Raw genomic sequence first — 21,480 nt, 5'->3', positions numbered from 1 at the left:
CTCCACGATCACCGGATTTGACTCCATTGTACTTTTTCCTCTGGGGTCGTATGAAGAGTTTGGTTTATGAGACTCCTGTAGAGACAGCAGAAGATCTGGTGGAATGAGTTGTGGTCGCTGCAGGAGAGATTGCAGATACACCAGGTGTGATAGAGCGCGTTTACCAAAACATAATTCGTAGGTACAATGCGTGCAACGAAGTTGGTGGTCGCCACACCGAACCGCATTTGTAGTGGATTTGAATGTTAACCATCATTTGAAAAGGACAAAAACAGCTTAAGTTGAACTGTAAACAAAAGTGTTTGTGACAAATGATTCAGTTTCCATTTTGTTTCCTTGGTTATTAATGAGTTGAATGACAAAACAAGTGATGTACTGGGTCACGCCTTATAATAAAATAAATTACTTGTAAAAGTGGTCGCTTTAAAAACATGTTTTCAAACGGCTGTAGCACGGAAACGGTACGTTTCCGGACATGAGTTCCAATTCAAAATATTATCTACTCAGTCCCCTTAACAAGTCTTAGGAGTTTGTAATGGGAATTTTAGAGCACCCTGTATACGCTGGTGTTGAAAGATATCCGATCTACGATTTTATGATTGTGTAAGCGAACTTTCCAACCACGAGATAAATCAGAACCAAATATGTAACAAATTGACAAACTTTGAAATATTTTCGCTAGTTCTCAATAGGGACACCATTATTGAGCCAGTTAAAAAGTGTAGGGGAAAGTGAATATGTAGATTAAGCATAAATTATTCTCATAATTGACAATATTAGCGGTTTCCAGCTAAACCCAGTGTTGTTTTGCAATCAGCAGAGTGGGATGAAATATTTAATTCTATAACGCGGGTATGTACAATTGGAAACACTATTAGGCTATGCTTCGCTATCTATTTATAGAAGTAATAACTAAAGAAGCCAAACTTATACCAACAAATTATCGATCATTATCGATTAGTAGTGGTCAGGCATCTTTGAACGTCAGCGTACAAACAACAAAACTGTACGTAATAGGATTTGCGAGTTCAACCAACTCTGATTAGCTACAGCACAAATAAAGAAAGTCATTTCTTTGAATTAGTGACTTTATGTTAAACAATAACTAAAAATGTAGAAAAACTAAAAAGTGACCGCCAGTAGAGGAAACAATATAATTTTCAGTGTTGTTCTTTCTATGAAGAGAAAAAAGGGCTAGGAGAATTATTGTTGGAATAAATAACTTATTAATAGAAAGATTACATACTGTAATAAAGACATGTTTATTTACAAGAGTAGTCGGTGAAATAGTCTAATATTCTATTCATACAAAACATCAGGATGATATAATATGAAAAGATTTACGCTCGGATAACGTTCTTTGGTTATGTCAGTCTCTGTATATTTTTCTTTCCTTAATGTTATATCAATAAAGAATAACTATTTATTTTACTCTTACAGGCAAAAGAACAATATTTTACGTCGGTAGTTAGAAACCAAAAATGTTTGACACTTTTCGACGAAAAGTATATCGCCAAATTATGTGTAATTCAAATTACAGTCTATTTCTTTGAAGACGACGCTTTGCACGGTCAATGCGAGGTGCCCTGTTGTACAGCTTGTTCAGTGACTTCACCATCTCGTTGTCAGTTCGTGGATCTTCGACTGAAATAAAAATTGAACTCTGTAGTTAGATATTATTACAAATATTGGCTTGGTTCATTCATTCATTCAGTTTAATTTACTTACTGACTGAACGATTGATTTCATTATTGACTACTTACTAACTTGTCTTGATTGATTCACTGATTGATTTATAAGATATACTGACTGCTTTGATTTGGAGTGTTTTCATTTATTTATTTATTTATTTACTTATTGTTTAAATTGATACATTTACCGACTTCTTTGGTAGAATTATCGACCTTGATAGATTTATCGACTGGTTGATAGATATACCGACCTGGTTTTTAGACCTACCGACCTGGCTGATAGATCTACCGACCTAGCTGATAAATGTACAGACTTTGTTGATCGAGTGATTGCCGACATTATTGATAGATTGATTGAGCGACTTTATTGAACGTTTTTTTTATTTATGGTTGATTGATCAATAGACTATATATATTTTTTACTTAGAAGTTCTAACTAAAAAAAAATGTGAATTTCTGCAACACTCTGTATAGTTGTCAACTACTAAAAACGGTAGGTAGTCTTTAATCAAATGTACAACATAAATAAGCTTACCAAATTCGCTAGTTATGAGTGTGTCTCAAAGATTATCGAACATAACCATTACAAATAATGACTAGCTCTTCTTTTACATGTTCCTCGACTGATAGCGACAATTATCAGTAAATATACAGGGTGTAAACTATATAAACTGTCAAAATTATACATGCAGTACATACCGGTCTACTGAACAAAATATCTAGTAAAATTTATTTCTTGTAATTATATTTTAATTTGCAAAATACCATGTTTTAAGAGTAAAGTAGTTTAAATATTTGTTTAGCTACATTTCGACTGAACGTAAATATTATTGTCAATGACCTTGCACCCAACACGTATCAATATAGAACAGAGTAACAAACGACTGCTTCAGCGTACATACCGGGCAAAGTAGTCTAAATATTGACTGTCTATTCTTTTTTTTTCTTCTTCTTCAAAAAAGTTATTCCCAAAGCACATCTTTTTCTGGGAAACTATGACAGTTACAGAAAAACGACATTTAACTTTTTTCATGAGTTATTTATGCTCTACTACCAGCATTTTCTGAGCAGTTTATATCGTTTACACCCTGTATACTATTGTTTTATAATAACAACCTATGACCTGCCGATAACTGAATGGCCATAATCTCAATAATTTTTGGAATACAAACATTTCTCTGAACTTCTTATAAAGTCCTATGTAATTGTTGAGAGAAACGGTCTACACCTTAAAAGTTCTCCTTCTTCTTCTTCTTCTTCTTCTTCTTCTTCTTCTTCTTCGGCACTACGGCCCTTGTAGTCTAGCCTTGGCCTCCCTTAGGATCTTGGTCCATTCCTGTCCAACCAGAGCCTTCTGCCTCCATCTTCTCACGCCTAGAGTCCTTAAATCTTCCTCCACTCCATCCAACCATCTTAGTTTCTGCCTGCCAATATTGCGCCTGCCTTCTGGTTTTGTGTTTAGAATCTTTTTTGGTATTCTCTGATCATTCATCCTGATTACATGTCCTAACCATTCCAACCTACGGGCTTTGATTTCAGCAACAATATCTGGAGATTTATATTGAGTTTTCAGTTCTGTATTATGTCTAATCCTCCAGTGCCCATTCTCATACTGTATTTAGGACCATAGATTTTCCTTAGAATTTTCCTTTCCCATGTCATCAGTTGTTGTTCCATTTTCTTCGACAGAGTCCAAGTTTCACTGCCATAAAGCACAATTGGTCTTACGACTGTTTTATATAATGTAAGTTTTGCTTTTTTGCTTATGCATCTTGCTCTCAAAGTTTTGTTAAGGGCTCTCAGGCATCTATTTCCCCCAGCAATTTTTTGCCTCATATCCGCATCTGTAGTGTTTTCTTGGGTAATTAGAACTCCTAGATATTTAAAAGAATCTACTTCCTCATATTTCTGTCCATTTATTATAATATCTTTATTACAAACGCCACTTGGTCTTATGTTTCTCATATATTTAGTTTTCTCTTTATTAATTTTTAACCCCATGTGCTCTGCTTCTGTTTGAATTTGGTTTACTATTTCATTTAGCACTCCAAGAGATCTACTCATGACCACAATATCATCCGCATAGGCCATGCACTGTCTGGTCCTATTAAATATGGTACCATTAAAATTTATATCAATGTTCCTAATGACTTTTTCAAGGCCGATGTTGAACAGAATTGTAGATAAGGAATCTCTTGCCTCACCCCATTTACTGTTAAGAATTTATCAGATAGTTTTGTTTGTATCTTTACCTTATTATATGTTTTGGAGAGGGTTATTTTTGTTAAATTTACCAATTTGGTAGGGATACCAAATTCTCTCATAGCCTCCAGAATTTTAAATCGATTCATGTTATCAAATGCCTGCTTAAAGTCTATAAAAAGCATATGTATGGGGATATTATATTCACTTGTCTTCTCTAAACACTGTTTGATTGTGAATATGTGATCGGTTGTACTTCGTCCTTGCCTAAAACCACACTGATATTCACCCAGGAATTCAACTGTATATGCTTTAATATAATTAGATACTATATTTGTAAAAATCTTATATGTAACATTCAGCAGCGAGATTCCTCGGAAATTGTTACAGTCCAGCACACCTTAAAAGTAGTCCTCTTAATCAAGACATGGTTACATTAACGAAATTTTAGTCCGCCTGTGTGCTTGGCGACATAGTTGAGAGTTTACTTTTCCCAGATGAGATGTGTAACTAAATGGAACAAACTAGGAATGGCGACTCTCGCCTAAAATTATGCTCTCGAGTTTAAAGGGGACTGGAGCTTTTACGATGATATCAGAGTAGTAAACAAAACTGTACTCACCGCAGTATGGCATGTGGGCTTGAGTGGGCACGTAAAAACTACCTCTCGCAGGGAAGATATCTGATTCGAGTCCCATCTCCGTGCAGTTGCCTATATTGCAGGGTGCTTGAATTGAGGCCTGTGCGTCACTGTAAATAGTAATAATAATAATAATAATAATAATAATAATAATAATAGAAAGTTACACAACGCAGAGCTGCACGTATTGTATACTTCACCTGACATAATTAGGAACATAAAATCCAGACGTTTGAGATGGGCAGGACATGTAGCACGTATGGGCGAATCCAGAAATGCATATAGAGTGTTAGTTGGGAGGCCGGAGGAAAAATACCTTTGGGGAGACCGAGACGTAGATGGGAAGATAATATTAAAATGGATTTGAGGGAAGTAGGACATGATGGTAGAGACTGGATTAATCTTGCTCAGGATAGGGACCAATGGCGGGCTTATGTGAGGGTTCCTTAAAAGCCAGTAAGTAAGTAATAATAATAATAATAATAATAATAATAATAATAATAATAATAATAATAATAATAAATACTGTGTAATGCTAATTAATAATATAGTTTCATATGTAGTACATAATGAAAATATTATTTATTAGTAGACCTACAAGTTTTTCTCATTGCCCACAAGGGGAATTTTTGTAATCCTTTGTGATGATTTTGTTAAATTATTATTTTTCGTTTATAGCTTTATGTAATTAGATCCTCTCTGAAAGTACAGTAGTGGTAAAAAAACCGGACCGACCCTTGTAGCTGATTTCAGAGCCTTGTTCACTCCAGAGCACGATAGACTGGTAACTAAGACTTTCGTGGTTCGAATTCTGCCTGGGAAGGAAACTTTTTTTTTTTTGTTCTTTATTCAAATTTATTCCCAATACTTTTTGATTACAGCGATGTTTTACTACTTAATTAACTTATTATTCCCAGAACATGAATTTTACCAGCAATCGAAAAGTATTGGGAATAAATCTGAATAAGGAACAAAAAAAATTTTCCTTCCGAGGCAGGATTTGAACCACAAAAGTCTTAGTTAGCGGTCTATCGTGCTCGGGAGTGAACAAGGCTCTGAAATCAGCTACAAAGGTCGGTCCGGTTTTTTTTTTTTTTTTTTTTTTTTTTTTTTTTTTTTTTTTTTGCTGTACATTATTTTCTCTATTCTCATTTCACCACTACCCAATTAATTATTAATATTCTTTCTTGCCCGTAATAATAGTTAAGAAAAACATTACTTCATCTCTTTTGGATCTCGATTTTGTGATTTTATCCTGCCATGTTCATGTAAAGATTCAGGCTGTATGACCTTCTAATGCTACAGTACTAACTGAACTAATGTTTGACAATGAAAATTCTGCAGCAATGAACAAAGTAAGATTAATATCAGAATTATTACCCGGTTTTGCGATCCCAGCGGTGTCCCCAGAACGAGCACTTATCTGCCGCCTTGATAGACTCTATGAAGAACATGTAGGAGCGACCATGGCTGCAAATAGACTTCTCGATTTCTGAAAATTACGATATTCCTTTCACAGTCCTGAACCAGTGCAGATACAAGCCTTATTTGGCTAGCGAAACACGTTTTAATTTTAATTTTCAGAGATTAAAAGTGTGAAAGGGTTAAACGTAGATAAACGATAAACATGGGCAATATTAACCAAGCAATCATCAGCACATAAAAATTCATTTATTTTCAGAATCGTGTAACTTACGTTATCTGCAAATATTAGGGGGGAAAAAATTAATAAACAAGTTAGTAACAAGGGAGAAACCACGGAAGTAAAGAAGAAAGACATTAGATAAGAAAGAAAGAATTAGGAAGATAACAAAAGAAGAATGAAAAGAATTAAAGGAAATGAAAAGAACATTGTTTGCCAAGTACTACAATCGATAGTTACAATTTCCGTATTATTTTTACGTAACGGTGGTACAAGATTTACATATGAAATTAGCTTCCATTTTATTCTTACTATGAGAATGTACAGACGTGGACAAATTATTAGACTAAAATAATTATATGTGCAACAAGCTGTATTTAGCGGCAGAAATAATGAACAAAAATGTATTTTGCACAGATGTAATGAATAGAAACTTGAGTCTGGAGGTTACTAATATTTTGTGAACATTCCCTTATTCTTTATTAACACGTTGATTTTGTCAGGGATGCTGGAAACCAAAGTTTGACACTGTCTTTGAATATCAGCATCATATAGCCAAATATCAGACAGTGCTTAAATGAGTCCATGTTTTGTCGTAAGACTCTTTTTGTTCACTTTCTTCTTCAGTATAGATCACAGATTTTCAATTTCGTTCATGTCCGGCCTTCTTGCAGGCCATGGAAGAATATCTTCTGCAGTATATAATTAAAACACCAGTAGCTAGTACCAACATAGTCAGAAAAAATATACTTAACCACTGGAAAAATATACCAGAAGGTGTAAACAATCATATTTACAACAATAGAGACTCTGTGAATTATACTGATAGTTGATATGACGAATTGCATTAGCATGCCTCCTATTCAATATTGCATTGGAAAGTGTCGTCAGGAAGTCTGAAGTGCAAACACGGAGCAACATTTTTTTTATAAATCCACACAAATATTGGCATTTGCGGATGACATTGTCATTATTGGCAGATCCATGAAATACGTAAAGGAAGTGTTCCTTTCCTTGGAACAGGCTGGAAAAGAAATAGGCCTCATCATCAACGAGAGGAAAACAAAATATATGTTGGCAGATAATGGAAAGATAGGTGACAAAATAGACAGCCTGCAGATATCAGATTATAATTTTGAGAAAGTTGACAACTTTACATATTTAGGATCAGTGGTCACTAGCGATAATAACATGTCCAAAGAAGTCTCTAATCGATTAATGAAAGCAAACAGAGCATATTTCGGCTTAAAATATCACTTTAGTTCGCATGCTCTATCCAGGAAAGTAAAAGTTATCCTTTACAAAACATTAGTGAGACCAGTTTTGACATATGCGGCAGAAACGTGGTCAATCTCCAGAAACGATGAAAAAAGATTGGAGATTTTCGAAAGAAAGATTCTGCGAAGGATCTATGGCCCAACATTTGAGGAAGGTCTCTGGAGGAGGAGATGCAACTATGAATTATAGGAGATGCAACTATTAATTATAGGAGAGCCAAATATAATCAATACAATTAAAACTAGCAGATTGAGGTGGGCAGGACATGTAATACGCATGGACCCAAGTGAACCTTGCAAAAAAACTGTAATAACAAATTCGGGAGGTCAGAGAAGACGAGGTCGACCGCACTTGCGGTGGATTAATGGAGTGGAAGAGGATGCCAGAAAGTTGGGGTGCAAGAATTGGAAGGCTGCTACACAAGATAGAGACGGATGACGACAATTACTAAGGGAGGCCCAGGCCCACCAAGGGCTGTAGCGCCAATGATGATGGTGATGATGATGATATGACGAATTATATTATGTTTCAAAGAAAAACGTTTTAGTCTAATAATTTGTCCACATCTGTATTAATATCAATGTGTTTTCTTTCAGTCTTAAGAATGAGCACCAAAATTAATGTAATCCTTCTCTCTTACGAGCTGTTTATTATTTATTATCGCCTTCCCTCATTTTTATCTTCAAGTAGAAAATGTTTACTCAATTTTTTATGTTGGCTAAGTTCAAGAGTAAACCTAAAATCGAAATGCCAACAACCTTCATCTGTTTTAATGAGGAACAAAACAGAACAAGTATGCAGTGTCATTTCTTACTGTTTTTAATGTGATTGAGGATTGGCAGCAGGATTCTTCTTCTTCTCGGGGAGCATCCGGGTTGCTTAGCACCTCCGTTCGGGTAGAAGTCCACGTGACCTGCTCAACAGACACGTGACTAATTGCACCAAATTACTGCGACCTTCATTTACGTGCTGCTCGCGACAGGAAGTTTGGCTGTGAGATTATAACTGTGCATGCGCGGACTTCGTTAATAAAAACCTAAACTAACCAAACCTGACCTTCGTAGGCTATAATGAAAGACTCGACCTGGGTATGTAGTCGGTATTATGCACTGTTGGGCGAAGAATCTAAGTACAAATATAAACGTACAAAATATATATCACAGTTGTATGAACACTATTAAAATAAAAATAATGATTAAAATTAATAAAATTCAGACATGTTTCGGAGACTGCCTCTCCATCCTCAGTGACTTTACCACGACGGCTGGTTCAGGTGATCGACCGCGTTGTAGCTTTAATTCACGCTACAACGCTGTCGATCACCTGAACCAGCCGTCGTGGTAAAGTCACTGAGGATGGAGAGGCAGTCTCCGAAACATGTCTGAATTTTATTAATTTTAATATTTTTTTAAATAGTGTTCATAGAACTGTGGTATATATTTTGTACGTTTATTATCTAATCCATGGACACTGTTTAATTGACCCATATGTGTGATTAAATCTACGTAAAGATTAATTTTTGGTCTTACAGAATATATCTGTTATGGTAACAATGGTTATTAGAGGAGAAAAATTCGTTCCGGCGCCAGAGATCGAACCTGGGTCCTTGGTTTTACGTACCAAGTGCTCTAAGCACTGAGCTATGCCGAAGTTCAATCCACAGCACCGGGTCCAATCCCGGCCACCATGTCACTTAATTGAGTGCGCTCCTTGTATAATGGCAGTTGAGTAAACATATGTCAACATATATGTCGAACTTGGAATCAGGCAACAAAAGAAAAAAAACTAGAGGAGAAGGATTCGATCCAATGCTGTAGGTTAAATTTCAGCGTGGCTTACAAGCAAACATTCTGATGGAGGCAGATAAAAAAACAAAATTTTTTTCTTCCTCCGTGTTAATAATGTCAAAAGAAGTGCTTATACAAATTTTGACCACTCGACCGCAATTACGAGGCTGTCCAGAAAGTGATTTTTTTTGTAGAAAAAAACACAATTACATGGAAATATTTATTGAAACAGATACAGCAATTGTTGCGCTATTTGTCAACATATCCCCCACTGGAAATGAGACATTTGTCATACCATGGGATCAGTTTTTGTGTCGTAGAAGTCAGCCTCCTCAGACCGTAACCAGCGTTGGACTGCGTCTGCACCCCTCTCTGTTGATCCCATGATATGAGAAATGTCTCAATTCCGACGGAAAATATGTTGAAAAATAGCTGAACAATTGCTGTGTCCGTTCCAATAAATTTGTCCAATGAAATTGTGTTTTTTTTCTGTTAACGGCTCCTGGCGAATTTATTTTTTTACGGTCCTCGTAATTGCGGTCGAGTGGCCAAAATTTGTATAAGCACTTCTTTTGACATTATTAACATGGTGGAAGAAAAAATTTTAACTTTTTTATCTGCCCCCATCAGAACGTTTGCTTGTCAGTGGTTAGTAGTATTAGTAGTATTTATTTATTTAACTTGGTAGAGATAAGGCCATCAGGCCTTCTCTGCCCCTCTACCAGGAGATTCCAACTATAATATGAACAATAAAATTACAGAGCACTTGGTACGTAGAACCAGATACCCAGGTTCGATCCCCGGCAAAGGAACGAATTTTTCTCCTCTAATGACCATAGATAGCAGTTTATTTTTGAACTTCATTACAAGGAAACATAATGATGTCTTATTTCTGTGTTTTATAATAGGTATTATCACTTAAGTAAGCAATTTCGGTTTTGCAAGTTGTTTAATTTTATTAGTTGAACAATCTTATTAAATTGCACTCGTGCAATTACTACAGATAATTTGACCTAAATGGGGCATTGTTTTAACGATACAAGAATATGCATGTGCATTGCCTATCTTTATAATGCATTGCCTAACCTTGGCACACTCACCTATCGGTTGGGGAAGACCGAGCCCCACTTTTTCGAGCACCTTGCCGTTCGTATGGATAACGTCGATGAAATCTGCGTCGCTTGGGTCCAGCCTTATGTCAGGACTGTCAGCGTTAAAACAGGGCTGCGCCGGGTCCAGCCCTAGGGACACAAAGAGTAATGCAATTTGTATGACAAGCACAGGCATTCTTTACATGCGTAGGAATATCGTGTAACTTAATTACGGAACATGACACAACAATTCGAAAACACTTTAGTACTCCAAGTAGTCAACTCCCTCCTTTCCTCTCTCTCTCTCTCTGTCTCTGTTTCTATCACTTTCACTTTCTGTGTCTGCACATCACCCTCTCTCTGTCTTTCCCGAAACTCCGATCGTTCATGTTCTCTGCCCATCTCACTAACTGCGTGTTTCACGTCAAACTGAGGAAATTACAAAATTGTACATTGATGCTGAAAGTTAAACAATAGGCGGGAAATTCATAGCATTAATACAATTAAAATGATTTCAAGTTTGATTTTTTTTAAGTTTTATATAAGTTTAGAGGTCATAAAAGGTCTGTTCTTGTTTACATATTCCAGGGAAAGGATTTATATGTAAATACATATTTACTTATAAAGCTAATATAATTTATATTTTGCATTATCTTTATGTTTCACAATGTGTAGGGTTGAAAAATCCTACTTTTATTTTCCATATTTTTCCATATTTTAGAGTTTAGTACATATTTTCGTTAATTTCCATATATTTTCCATATTTCATATAAAACAGTCCATATTATATTAGGTTTAACAATAAAACAAAACAAAATTCCATTAACTTTTAAAAATACATTTCAACAATAGAGATTTAAACACATGTTCAGTAATCCCTTTAACATCAGAGTTATTTGAAAATTAGCAGTCCTATCAACAATGGGAAAGTAAGTTACAAAACTGTATTAATTTAATTTAAAATTTTTAACAGACTTCAGTTGTGCAGCTCAACAGTTAAATGCCAGTCAGAGTACACATAGGTTCAGTTTTGTAAATCATACTATAAAGACGGTAAATATGCCAAAAGTACGTCATTCAGTCAATTTAAAATCAAAACTAACAAGTTACATTTCAGAATTTAAAGAAGATGGTTTATCAACTGACAATAAAATATTATTTTGTAATTTGTGTCAGTGTGCAGTATCATCTACACAAAAGTTCCTGGTGCAACAACACATTACAACTAGTAAACATCAGGCCAACAAACAACTAAATTCCAAGCAGAGACAATTGTTTTTAACACAACCAACAACATCGAATGTAAGATCTGAGTTTAACATCGACCTGTGCCGTTCTCTCATCTCTGCTGATATTCCTCTCTACAAACTAAAGAATAAGGTCTTCAGGGAATTCCTTGAAAAATATACTCAACATACAATCCCGGATGAGTCAACACTTAGGAAGACGTATGCTCCATCCATCTACGATGAGACAATACAGAAGATAAGAGATGAAATTAAAGATAGTTCAATTTGGGTTTCCATTGATGAGACTCCCGACAAAGAAGGTAGACTTGTTGGTAATGTAGTTATCGGTTTGTTAAGTGAACAATATTCTGAACGAATTCTTTTACATTGTGATGTTCTAGAAAAGTGCAATAACAAAACTATAGTTAAACTGTTCAACGAAGCTATGGGTATCCTGTGGCCAAAGGGTATTATGTACGATAATGTGTTATTCTTTATTAGCGATGCTGCCCCTTATATGGTCAAAGCTGGACAAGCATTATCTGTTGTATATCCTAAATTGACTCATTTTACTTGTGTGGCGCATGCATTTCATCGTGTGGCAGAAGTGGTCAGAGACAATTTCCCTAAAGTAGATTTGTTGATTTCATCAGTGAAAAAAGTATTTCTCAAAGCTCCCAGTAGAGTTAACGTGTTGAAAGAAATGTACCCTGAAATTCCATTGCCACCAAAGCCAATTTTAACTAGATGGGGTACATGGCTAGAAGCAGTTGAATATTATGCCGAACATATAGACTCTATTAACAATGTTCTCCTTGCATTGGACTCTGAAGATGCAGTCTCAATTGATACTGCGAAAACAGTTACCTGTGACATAAGTGTGAAGAATGACTTAGCTCACATTCAGCATACATTTTCATGCATCATAAAAACGCTCAAAAGTCTCCAAAATAGGCACCTTTCACTATCTGAAAGTTTTGAAATTATAAATAGTACTGTGGAACAACTGAATCGTGGTAGAGGTAAAGTTGCAGATGCAGTAAGAGCTAAGGTGGACACTGTACTTTCAAAAAACCCTGGATATGAAGAACTACAAAAGGTTGTTGCTGTGATGAGTGGTGAATCAACAGTGAAGATTAACTTGGACTTATCCCCAGCAGACATTGTGAAATTGAATTATGTACCAGTTACTTCTTGTGACGTCGAACGCTCTTTTAGTCAGTATAAATCTATCCTCAGAGACAATAGAAGAAGATTCACTTTTCAGCACTTGAAAGAAATGTTTGTAACCTATTGTTATGGTAACAGACAATAAAAATTGTGTTTTGTTGAAACTACATTGGAAGATAAGGTACGTCCATTATATTTTTTGTTTAGTTTGATTAAAATGTACCAATATTTAACGTACATAGTCATTTTTTTATAATTTTAAGTCCATATTTAATTCCATATTTTGGTAAAAATCCATATTTAATTCCATATTTTGGTAAAAAATAACTACATATATATTTACATATTTCATATATTTTTAGTCCATATAAATCCGTTCCCTGCATATTACCTTTATTAGCCTACAGGGTGAGTTGAAAGTAGCTTTCCCCAATATTCGTTCTTAGTTTTCATACTTGTACACATATACAGATGTCGTAACTTGAAGAAAGGAATAAGTGGCGTAATAAATGGTGGATTGGCAACTATATTCATGCAGCATCTGTTTTTCTGATGTCATGTCTTGAAAAGGGCTCTCGTTTTGCCGATATACAGTTGATATGACAACATGATGGAGCACGACCTCGTTTTGGTGTAGAAGTGATGAGAGACTTGTTGAACCAGCAATTCCATGAATGTATAATAATAATAATAATAATAATAATAATAATAATAATAATAATAATAATAATAATAATGGTTTATTTTAACTGGCAGAGTTAAGGCCATTCGGCCTTCTCTTCCACTCAACCAGTATGATAGAAAATTATTACAATGCTATGAATATAACATAATTAATACAATACAATTCAAAGCAATACAATACTACAATACAATACAATATAATACATAATTAATATAATACAATGACAGCTCTTTTCATCTTCACAACACCGATAAAATAATTATGTAATAATAATAATAATAATAATAATAATAATAATGATGATAATGAAATGATAATAATAATAATTATTATTATTATTATTGTTATTATTATTATTATTATTATTATTATTATTATTATTATTATTATTATTATTATTGGCCATCGTAGAAAAATAGAATGACCACCCAGATCATGCGACCTGACACCATGTGATTTTTCGCTGTGCGATATTCTGAAAAATAATATTTTTGCTCAAACTGCAGGATCTGCATCAGTTGCGATAGATGATCGAACAGTATTCGTGAAAATCGTGTGTTATGTTCTGCCATCTGTAAATCAGTGTCTAAACGTTGTGAATTGTGAATCGAGAAACAGGGCCTCCATTTTGAACAAAATCTGTAAAGGAATGTGTAGTCAAATGTAAATTGAATGTCATTAAATGTAGGGATGTGCTTGGGGAAAGTGACTTTTAACCCACCCTGTATTAGGTAAATTAATTCGTCAATGCAGCTTATACACGTACGTTGCATGGATACACACTTCCTTGTATCATTAACAAAAAACTTCTAGTAATTATAAGCATCCTTAAACATTTTTGGCCATGCAGAAGAGATCATTTGGGATGTCAAAGTGGGGCATTCACTTTTCTTACCTAAGACACTCCAAGAAGAGGTGTTTTATGTTGAATACGTTCGTAGTTTTGATATTTGATTACATTATTTTTACATAAAATAAGAATGAGTTATTGGAGTGTTTTTATTCTTCATTCTGTAGCAATAGTACTTCTGTTCCTTGAGAGCTGAATAAGCAAGATTAATATAAGACTATCCAGACTTAACGACGTAAGAGTGTCAATATTATCCTGATACATTTATTCCAAAACAACTAAGATCTTGAGGAAACATTAATTTTTGTATATATTTGCCACGTATTTTTGTAGTATTATTATTATCATTATATTTATTAATAATATCATTATCATTATTTTATCACCACCATCATCCTCGTCAGGAATTTCTAAATCGGCTCTTGAACTCTGTCATCAGACTTTTACGAACGTATCCTCTGTCCTCTGTAGACTCTTCCTTTCCATACTTTTCGACAAGCTTCCTTTAATTTTCATGTTGAAGATGATAAATAAATACCGAGATAAGTAACTGATATTATTTTTCTTAGGTCCACATTACAATATTCTCTCACACTCGATTTGTGTATGTAAAGTTAAAAAAGCTAATAAAAATATTAATGGACATTATCAAACATTGTTATTGTTAATTTTGATGTGAACTGACCATAATGTGGTCACAGTCTAGTATAGTAAATATGCATCCATAGATAGTTGCTAACCACTAGGATCGCTACTATCGCCTCATTACAGACAATGCGAAATAGTACCTGCACAGTCTATTGTTCCTAGTACCCTCATGAACTCAAGCTTCGTGACTGTATATACTAGACTGTGATGTGGTTGTAACTATTTTGTAAGAATTAGACCTGAAGGGCATATAATAAAACTGATATAAATATAGAGTTAACCTCTCATTCGAGCCTAATGAAATATAACCTCAGTATAGTGAAGTAAATTACTGACTTCAACCAAAGATTGATTCAGTCGTAGAATGTTGTGAAATGTAAGGATTAAATTTTTTAAGCTTCTGACAGTGTTACTTGAAGTTTTCGTTACGGTATTTACGTACAGTCCGCGTCACCGTTTTTGACGTGTGAAATAAGTAATGGGAACGTAAAGTGCTAGTGTCTTGTCAGTCTGACAACTGTGTTTGGCAAATGGCTGATGCGACGTGCATAGGAAGTGGTGCTATTATCAGCTGCACTAGGAACATGCTCACAAACTGGGTACAATACTCTAGGACACACGCCAAAAACGCTGGCGCCAGCTGTACATACAGTGTCTCAAATTATATTATTTAAGTTTAAATATCAAATGAACTGAACATCTTAATTAGTAGGAACAAACCTGTGATCCTCGCAACTCCGCCAACATGGGACGCAATGTAGGAGCATATGTGGGCCCCCAGGCTGTGACCTATCAGATGTACGTTGCTGGTGTTAAGACCCAGCTCCATCATCTTCTTTATCATTCTGGAACATTAAGAGAGATTATATTGCGGACTTGTGCACTATTCGATTCAATTTCTAAAACAATTACTTTATTTTTTATCTTCCCCTATGATCTTTCGGTTACCGAGGTTCTCGACTTAAAATCTAGCAGAGAATAATGGAATTTAAAGGGCAATAATATCCTTAATATAACTTACTTCTAGAGGGAAGTAAATTTGAGTGACCCTTGTTTTGGATTTGAGGCACTTAAAAGAATTCTGTCCCTGAGAGAGGATTCCTGGAAAATTTGTCGGCCATTTCCTTGTTGTTACATTTCAAAGCTAAATAAATTTTGCAGTGAAAATCGTCATTTAATAAAATAGTGCTGCTGCTACTTTTAAAAGTGGTTTATTAATATCAGTATCAGTATCTATGGTTATCTAGCTTCCGAATGATGTGAAGTTGATAATGCCGATAATGCCAGCGAAATAATTCCAGAGTCCAGATCCGAAAGTTACCCAGCAGTTACTCTTAATGGATTGAGGGAAAACCCCGGGAAAAACATCAACCAGGTAACTTGTCTTAACCGGGATTTGAACCCGGACCCCTCGTTTCACGATCAAGCATGCTAACCGTTACTACACAGCTGCTGCTACTGTTACTGCTACTAATACTACTACTACTACTATTATTATTATTATTATTATTATTATTATTATTATTATTATTATTATTATTATTATTATTATTTCCTACTCTATCAATCTAGCAGGTTTTATACTCAACCATTCATGCATTCATCCATCAATGTATTTAGACGAACTTCAAGTATTATGGAATACCATTTTTTTTTTTGTTAAGCATTTAAGTATTTATTGGTACAAAGTTAATGATTAGTGAATATATGATTTGATTGACTTATTTTTTATTGTTTTCAATAGAATCAAGAGAAAAAATTAATTTTGTTACATAAATAACGGCCGATGGAGAAAATGTACATTTTTCGGGTGATATGGAAAACGAGGGTAATATGGAATACAACAATTTTTACCCGGTAATGGTGGCTTTTATTTAAAAATAGTTATCATTACTAATAAAGTGTTAAATAGTCGGAAAAGCCTAAAACTCTAAATGAATACTTGAAAAAAAAAACAATGGACGGGTATAATCTAACCTAAACCAAATATAGTGGTTTAATGTCAACATAGTCGGTATTCATTTCCGTTAATCGAGAATCTGATAACAGGAGTATTCCTGTATACATGTAAAGGTACCGATAACAAAATGTCTCATTTCAACTTAATTATATTTTTTCTTGTTGTTAATAGGCCTATGAGATAAACGGTTGTATTTCATATTAGCCGCATAGCTATTTTGCAAAATAAACTTCTAACACATGATCGCGATAAAACATATACGCATAAAACCACTGAGTTAACATGACGCATTTGGTTAAATTGTGTATCACATGCATATTTACTGTAGCACTTAACCATCTACTAATATCAAATTACCAGCAAATGTTTTAGAAATCAACAGATAGAATTAATTGCTATTAAGTTGCCACTAGTTCAACTCAAGCTAGACTGCAACTGTAGCGCCAGGAGAATCAAATGAAGTAGTTTTCGTGGTACCGATAGGTTGTGATATTTTACAGATATGGAACATTACTATTCCATAATACCCGAAGCTCCTACACTTGAGGATAAAGTGAACATTTTCTACATTATTCAATATCTCTAGTTGGAAAGCGTAACGAATATAAGGATTTTGAATGTATGTGAGGTCTTACTTGGTGACCTCCGCCCCCGTGACCCTGGTGTTGGCCACGGCTCGCCAATACATCCAGCTGCCTCCACCGCCACTCCAGTCCACCGCGATCACGTTAGCATAGTCCTGAAATATATTAATGGAGCAAGAAAGAGATTACATTTATCTTGTGTCCTTTAATTTCTCATCACTCTAACTGATTCCTAATTGAGATCACCATCTGTATATGTGTTTAAGTTGGCTATAGAAGTAAAGGTGTAGCTATGCGTATGTTTTACGTACAGTACATAACTGTGTTGTTTGTACAGTTCTATTTTTCAAATAAAAAGTTAATTTATCTTATGAAAATACATAATTCAATTTATTTTCATACGAGAGAGCCATTACACATGGGCTTTGGAATATATTAAAGCCAAACAATAAAATATAAACTTTTGACTACATCAAACATTACATTCACAGATACAAAAAAATATTTTTTGCATTCATTATAATATGAAATATCTCTTTCACTTCCAAACATTTTTTTACATTTTGAAGATGTTATTTTTTCTATAATTCATAAAAATGTTAATAAAATAAACTAGCAGAATTTCTTGCAAAATAAATACTTAGAAACGTGCATCTACCTTATAAATACTTTCAGTAAAAATTTAATCGAGATTGATTAATATTTGGCGCAAAAAAGTTGGTGTTGAATCAATAAAAATAAACTTACGGAAAAATACATTTGAAGGTAAAATGAATATTTATGTAACACCTATTAAAATTCTCCTCCGCTACATTCATCTAGTAACTTCAGGGAGTCAACATTTAGAACAAAATGTTACTAGATTTGTAATCATAAATTTGTAAAATAATAATTCTTTGATGAAAAATTAATTTTGACAGCTCTTTAAATGCCATGTCCCCTTACAGTCTTAATTAAAAATAATAAACCTATTTGTAACCAGAATTGAAGTAAATCTAGTTGGGGTACGAAAATATACATTCTAAAGAAGTGAAATAGATAATAAAAATCTTTTGGAAAATTTTCATGATTTTCAGTGAATGATTAAACTCGGAAACCAGTAAATATTTTGAGTAGTGATCATTTTTTAAAGCAATTTCCATTCTTTCTTTTTTTTATTAACAGGAACATGTATGGTACATAAGTGTCAGCCTTAAAAGGCTTTTACTTTAACAGAGATGGTTAACAAACAGGAACATTTTATTTTTAATTCAGGTGACCGATCTTGACGGTAGTTGTTACTTTATACTCTTGTTTCCAGGGCTCTTATCAGAGGATTGGGGTGGTACAGCAAGTCCTTATGAAAGTTTTCTGTAAATTTCTGTATAATGTCGTAGAATGATTCTATTTCAAGCATGTCTTGCAGTTGTTTATTGGAGGTTCTATAGTCTGCACCAGTGATAGGGATACTTTTCTCTGTATAGCATGAAGACGTCTGATAATTTGGAATTTTGCATTGCTCTCGCTTTGAACCCCATCTAACGTGAAAAAAGAACGAAGTTTATCGCTTATCAACTTTTGAAGATGTAAAAGTCTATTTTGAATAGATCACATCGAAGTTAATAAGCTTTTCTTGCTTTCCAAAAAAGATTTTCATTTCGAATTTTTTTCTATATCTTTCTCAGACATTGAGCTATCAATTAAAAAAATTACAGTGCGATTGACTATTATAGGAGCTATGACATGATAAATGTTAAAGGAGCGGAAAATATCGAAGTTTTACGAACGTTAACATACGCTACCAAATACGTCACTACTGGTGTCAACATAGCGTTAACAGTTTAGCGTACCAGGAGATTGCGAAAACTAATATAGTTGTATGTTGACCTTAAAAAACGCTCATTGACGTTATTTTCCCAATTTACTTCATTGTCCGTTACATCAAATTAAAACAGTAACTATATTATAGGGCCTAAGAGTACCTCAACTACACTGAATGGAATTGTAAAACATGCACTTGCTTCAACTAATTTGGTACATAACAAAGATTGGCTAATAAGGGTTAGTTTCAAATACCGGTACCATTTTGCTTTATTGGCAGTAATTCACAAGTGTGTGGTTTTAATTTCTAATAGGCCTATATCATCTATCCTGCAAATTTTTACCGAAACTTTCAATTGAATAATAATAATAATAATAATAATAATAATAATAATAATAATAATAATAATAACAATAACAATAATACACTCTTAATTTTTCAATATACATACGAGGTATGAGAAGATTACGTTGTACAAAGAAATTTTTACGGAAATACACTTTTTCAACTTTCTTGATAACGAAAAAGTTGTTTTGGGCTTGTCTTCTGCTGATAGTGACTTATCCGAAACCACTAAACCGATTATGTTGATATACTGGATCTCCGGATCAAAGCACGTGATGTATTACAATAATTTGCAGTAAAACATGAATTGGTCTTTACTTGAAAATGAACGAAACCCAATAGTGATTTACTCGGTATCAAATCAGACGAATTTATTCATGCTTTTCACACAACTGACTAAGAAACGGCACAGTTCGTATAAAAATATTTCATATGATAAATTAAGCGCCATTTGTTAAAAATGGAGAAAACAAGGGTTAAAGTTAAGTGAATACCATAGTTTAATGAAGATTGATATATCATTTAGTTTTAATGTGTACACTTTATATAGTATTACTTGCTATATGTTGCCATTAAATTATGGTAATAACTTAATTTTAACTTTTGTTTTGTACGTCTTTAGTAAATGGCGCTTGGCCCACTATGGTCTGAACCCTTCAATTTATCATATGAAATATTTTTATACGAACTGTGCCGTTTCTTAGTCAGTTGTGTGAAAAGCATGAATAAATTCGTCTGATTTGATACCGAGTAAATTACTATTGGGTTTCGTTCATTTTCAAGTAAAGACCAATTCATGTTTTACTGCAAATTATTGTAATACATCACGTGCTTTGATCCGGAGATCCAGTATATGAACAGAATCGGTTTAGTGGTTTCGGATAAGTCACTATCAGCAGAAGACAAGCCCAGAACAACTTTTTCGTTATCAAGAAAGTTGAAAAAGTGTATTTCCGTAAAAATTTCTTTGTACAACGTAATTTTCTCATACCTCATATGTATATTGAAAAATTAAGAGTGTATTATTGTTGTTATTATTATTATTATTATTATTATTATTATTATTATTATTAGACCAATATACTCGTAATCTTTCTCTACCTAGTTTCTAACCAGCCTATTTAACACCCCAATTCAATGAAGTGTCAAGTTATCAACTCTTTGGAGTAGCCTTAGGCCTTACAATACCGCTTTGCCTATTTGAAAAATGAAGTGCAAATGTGACAGATTAGGGGAACATGCCCTCAAAGACATTTGAACAATGAAAGTGATGTACGCACTAAGTCCGTGTTCCGTGTTCCGTGTTCCCAAATGATGCGAGTGTGGGGCCCATCTGCCGCATCGGACAAAAATCAATACGATTCAGCTGAATATCTGCATCTTACAGGGCGCGTTCAGAGTCCACGGGCCCGTTCCACAAGTAAAATAACGTTACTTAGGAAATATTACTTACTATGCAGTTGTGTAACAGAGGCAAATAGTATTTAGTTCTTACTGTCATTTTAGATCTAGTTTAAAATAATACTGCGCTTTGTTGTATACAGTTATTATTATTATTATTATTATTATTATTATTATTATTATTTACTGGCTTTTAAGGAACCCAGAGGTTCATTGCCGCCCTCACATAAGCCCGCCATTGGTCCCTATCCTGAGCAAGATTAATCCATTCTCTATCATCATATCCTACCTCCCTCAAATCCATTTTAATATTATCTACCCATCTACGTCTCGGCCTCCCTAAAGGTCTTTTTCCCTCCGGCCTCCCAACTAACACTCTATATGCATTTCTGGATTCGCCCCTACGTGCTACATGCCCTGCCCATCTCAAACGTCTGGGTTTAATATTCCTAATTATGTCAGGTGAATACAATGCG

General features: G+C 34.2%; 1 protein-coding gene across 2 annotated transcripts in view; it reads right to left on the bottom strand.

Moving 5' to 3' along the window:
• Positions 1-1,243: 1,243 nt before the first annotated feature.
• Positions 1,244-21,480, bottom strand: part of LOC138706547 (pancreatic triacylglycerol lipase-like) — a 58,056-nt gene continuing 37,819 nt past the window's right edge. For both annotated transcript variants that reach the window (XM_069835983.1, XM_069835984.1), the window contains exons 5-11: positions 17,509-17,612; positions 15,634-15,758; positions 10,341-10,481; positions 8,268-8,366; positions 5,914-6,025; positions 4,516-4,643; positions 1,244-1,644 (exon numbers count right to left, since the gene is read on the bottom strand). In XM_069835983.1, the coding sequence (XP_069692084.1) occupies positions 1,535-1,644; positions 4,516-4,643; positions 5,914-6,025; positions 8,268-8,366; positions 10,341-10,481; positions 15,634-15,758; positions 17,509-17,612 (819 nt within the window). In that variant the 3' untranslated portion in view covers positions 1,244-1,534. The remainder of the gene's footprint in view (positions 1,645-4,515; positions 4,644-5,913; positions 6,026-8,267; positions 8,367-10,340; positions 10,482-15,633; positions 15,759-17,508; positions 17,613-21,480) is intronic.

Source organism: Periplaneta americana, chromosome 9 (assembly GCF_040183065.1).
Source record: "Periplaneta americana isolate PAMFEO1 chromosome 9, P.americana_PAMFEO1_priV1, whole genome shotgun sequence".
Classification (NCBI taxonomy): Eukaryota; Metazoa; Arthropoda; class Insecta; order Blattodea; family Blattidae; genus Periplaneta; species Periplaneta americana.
This window is presented reverse-complemented; position numbering and strand designations above follow the sequence as displayed.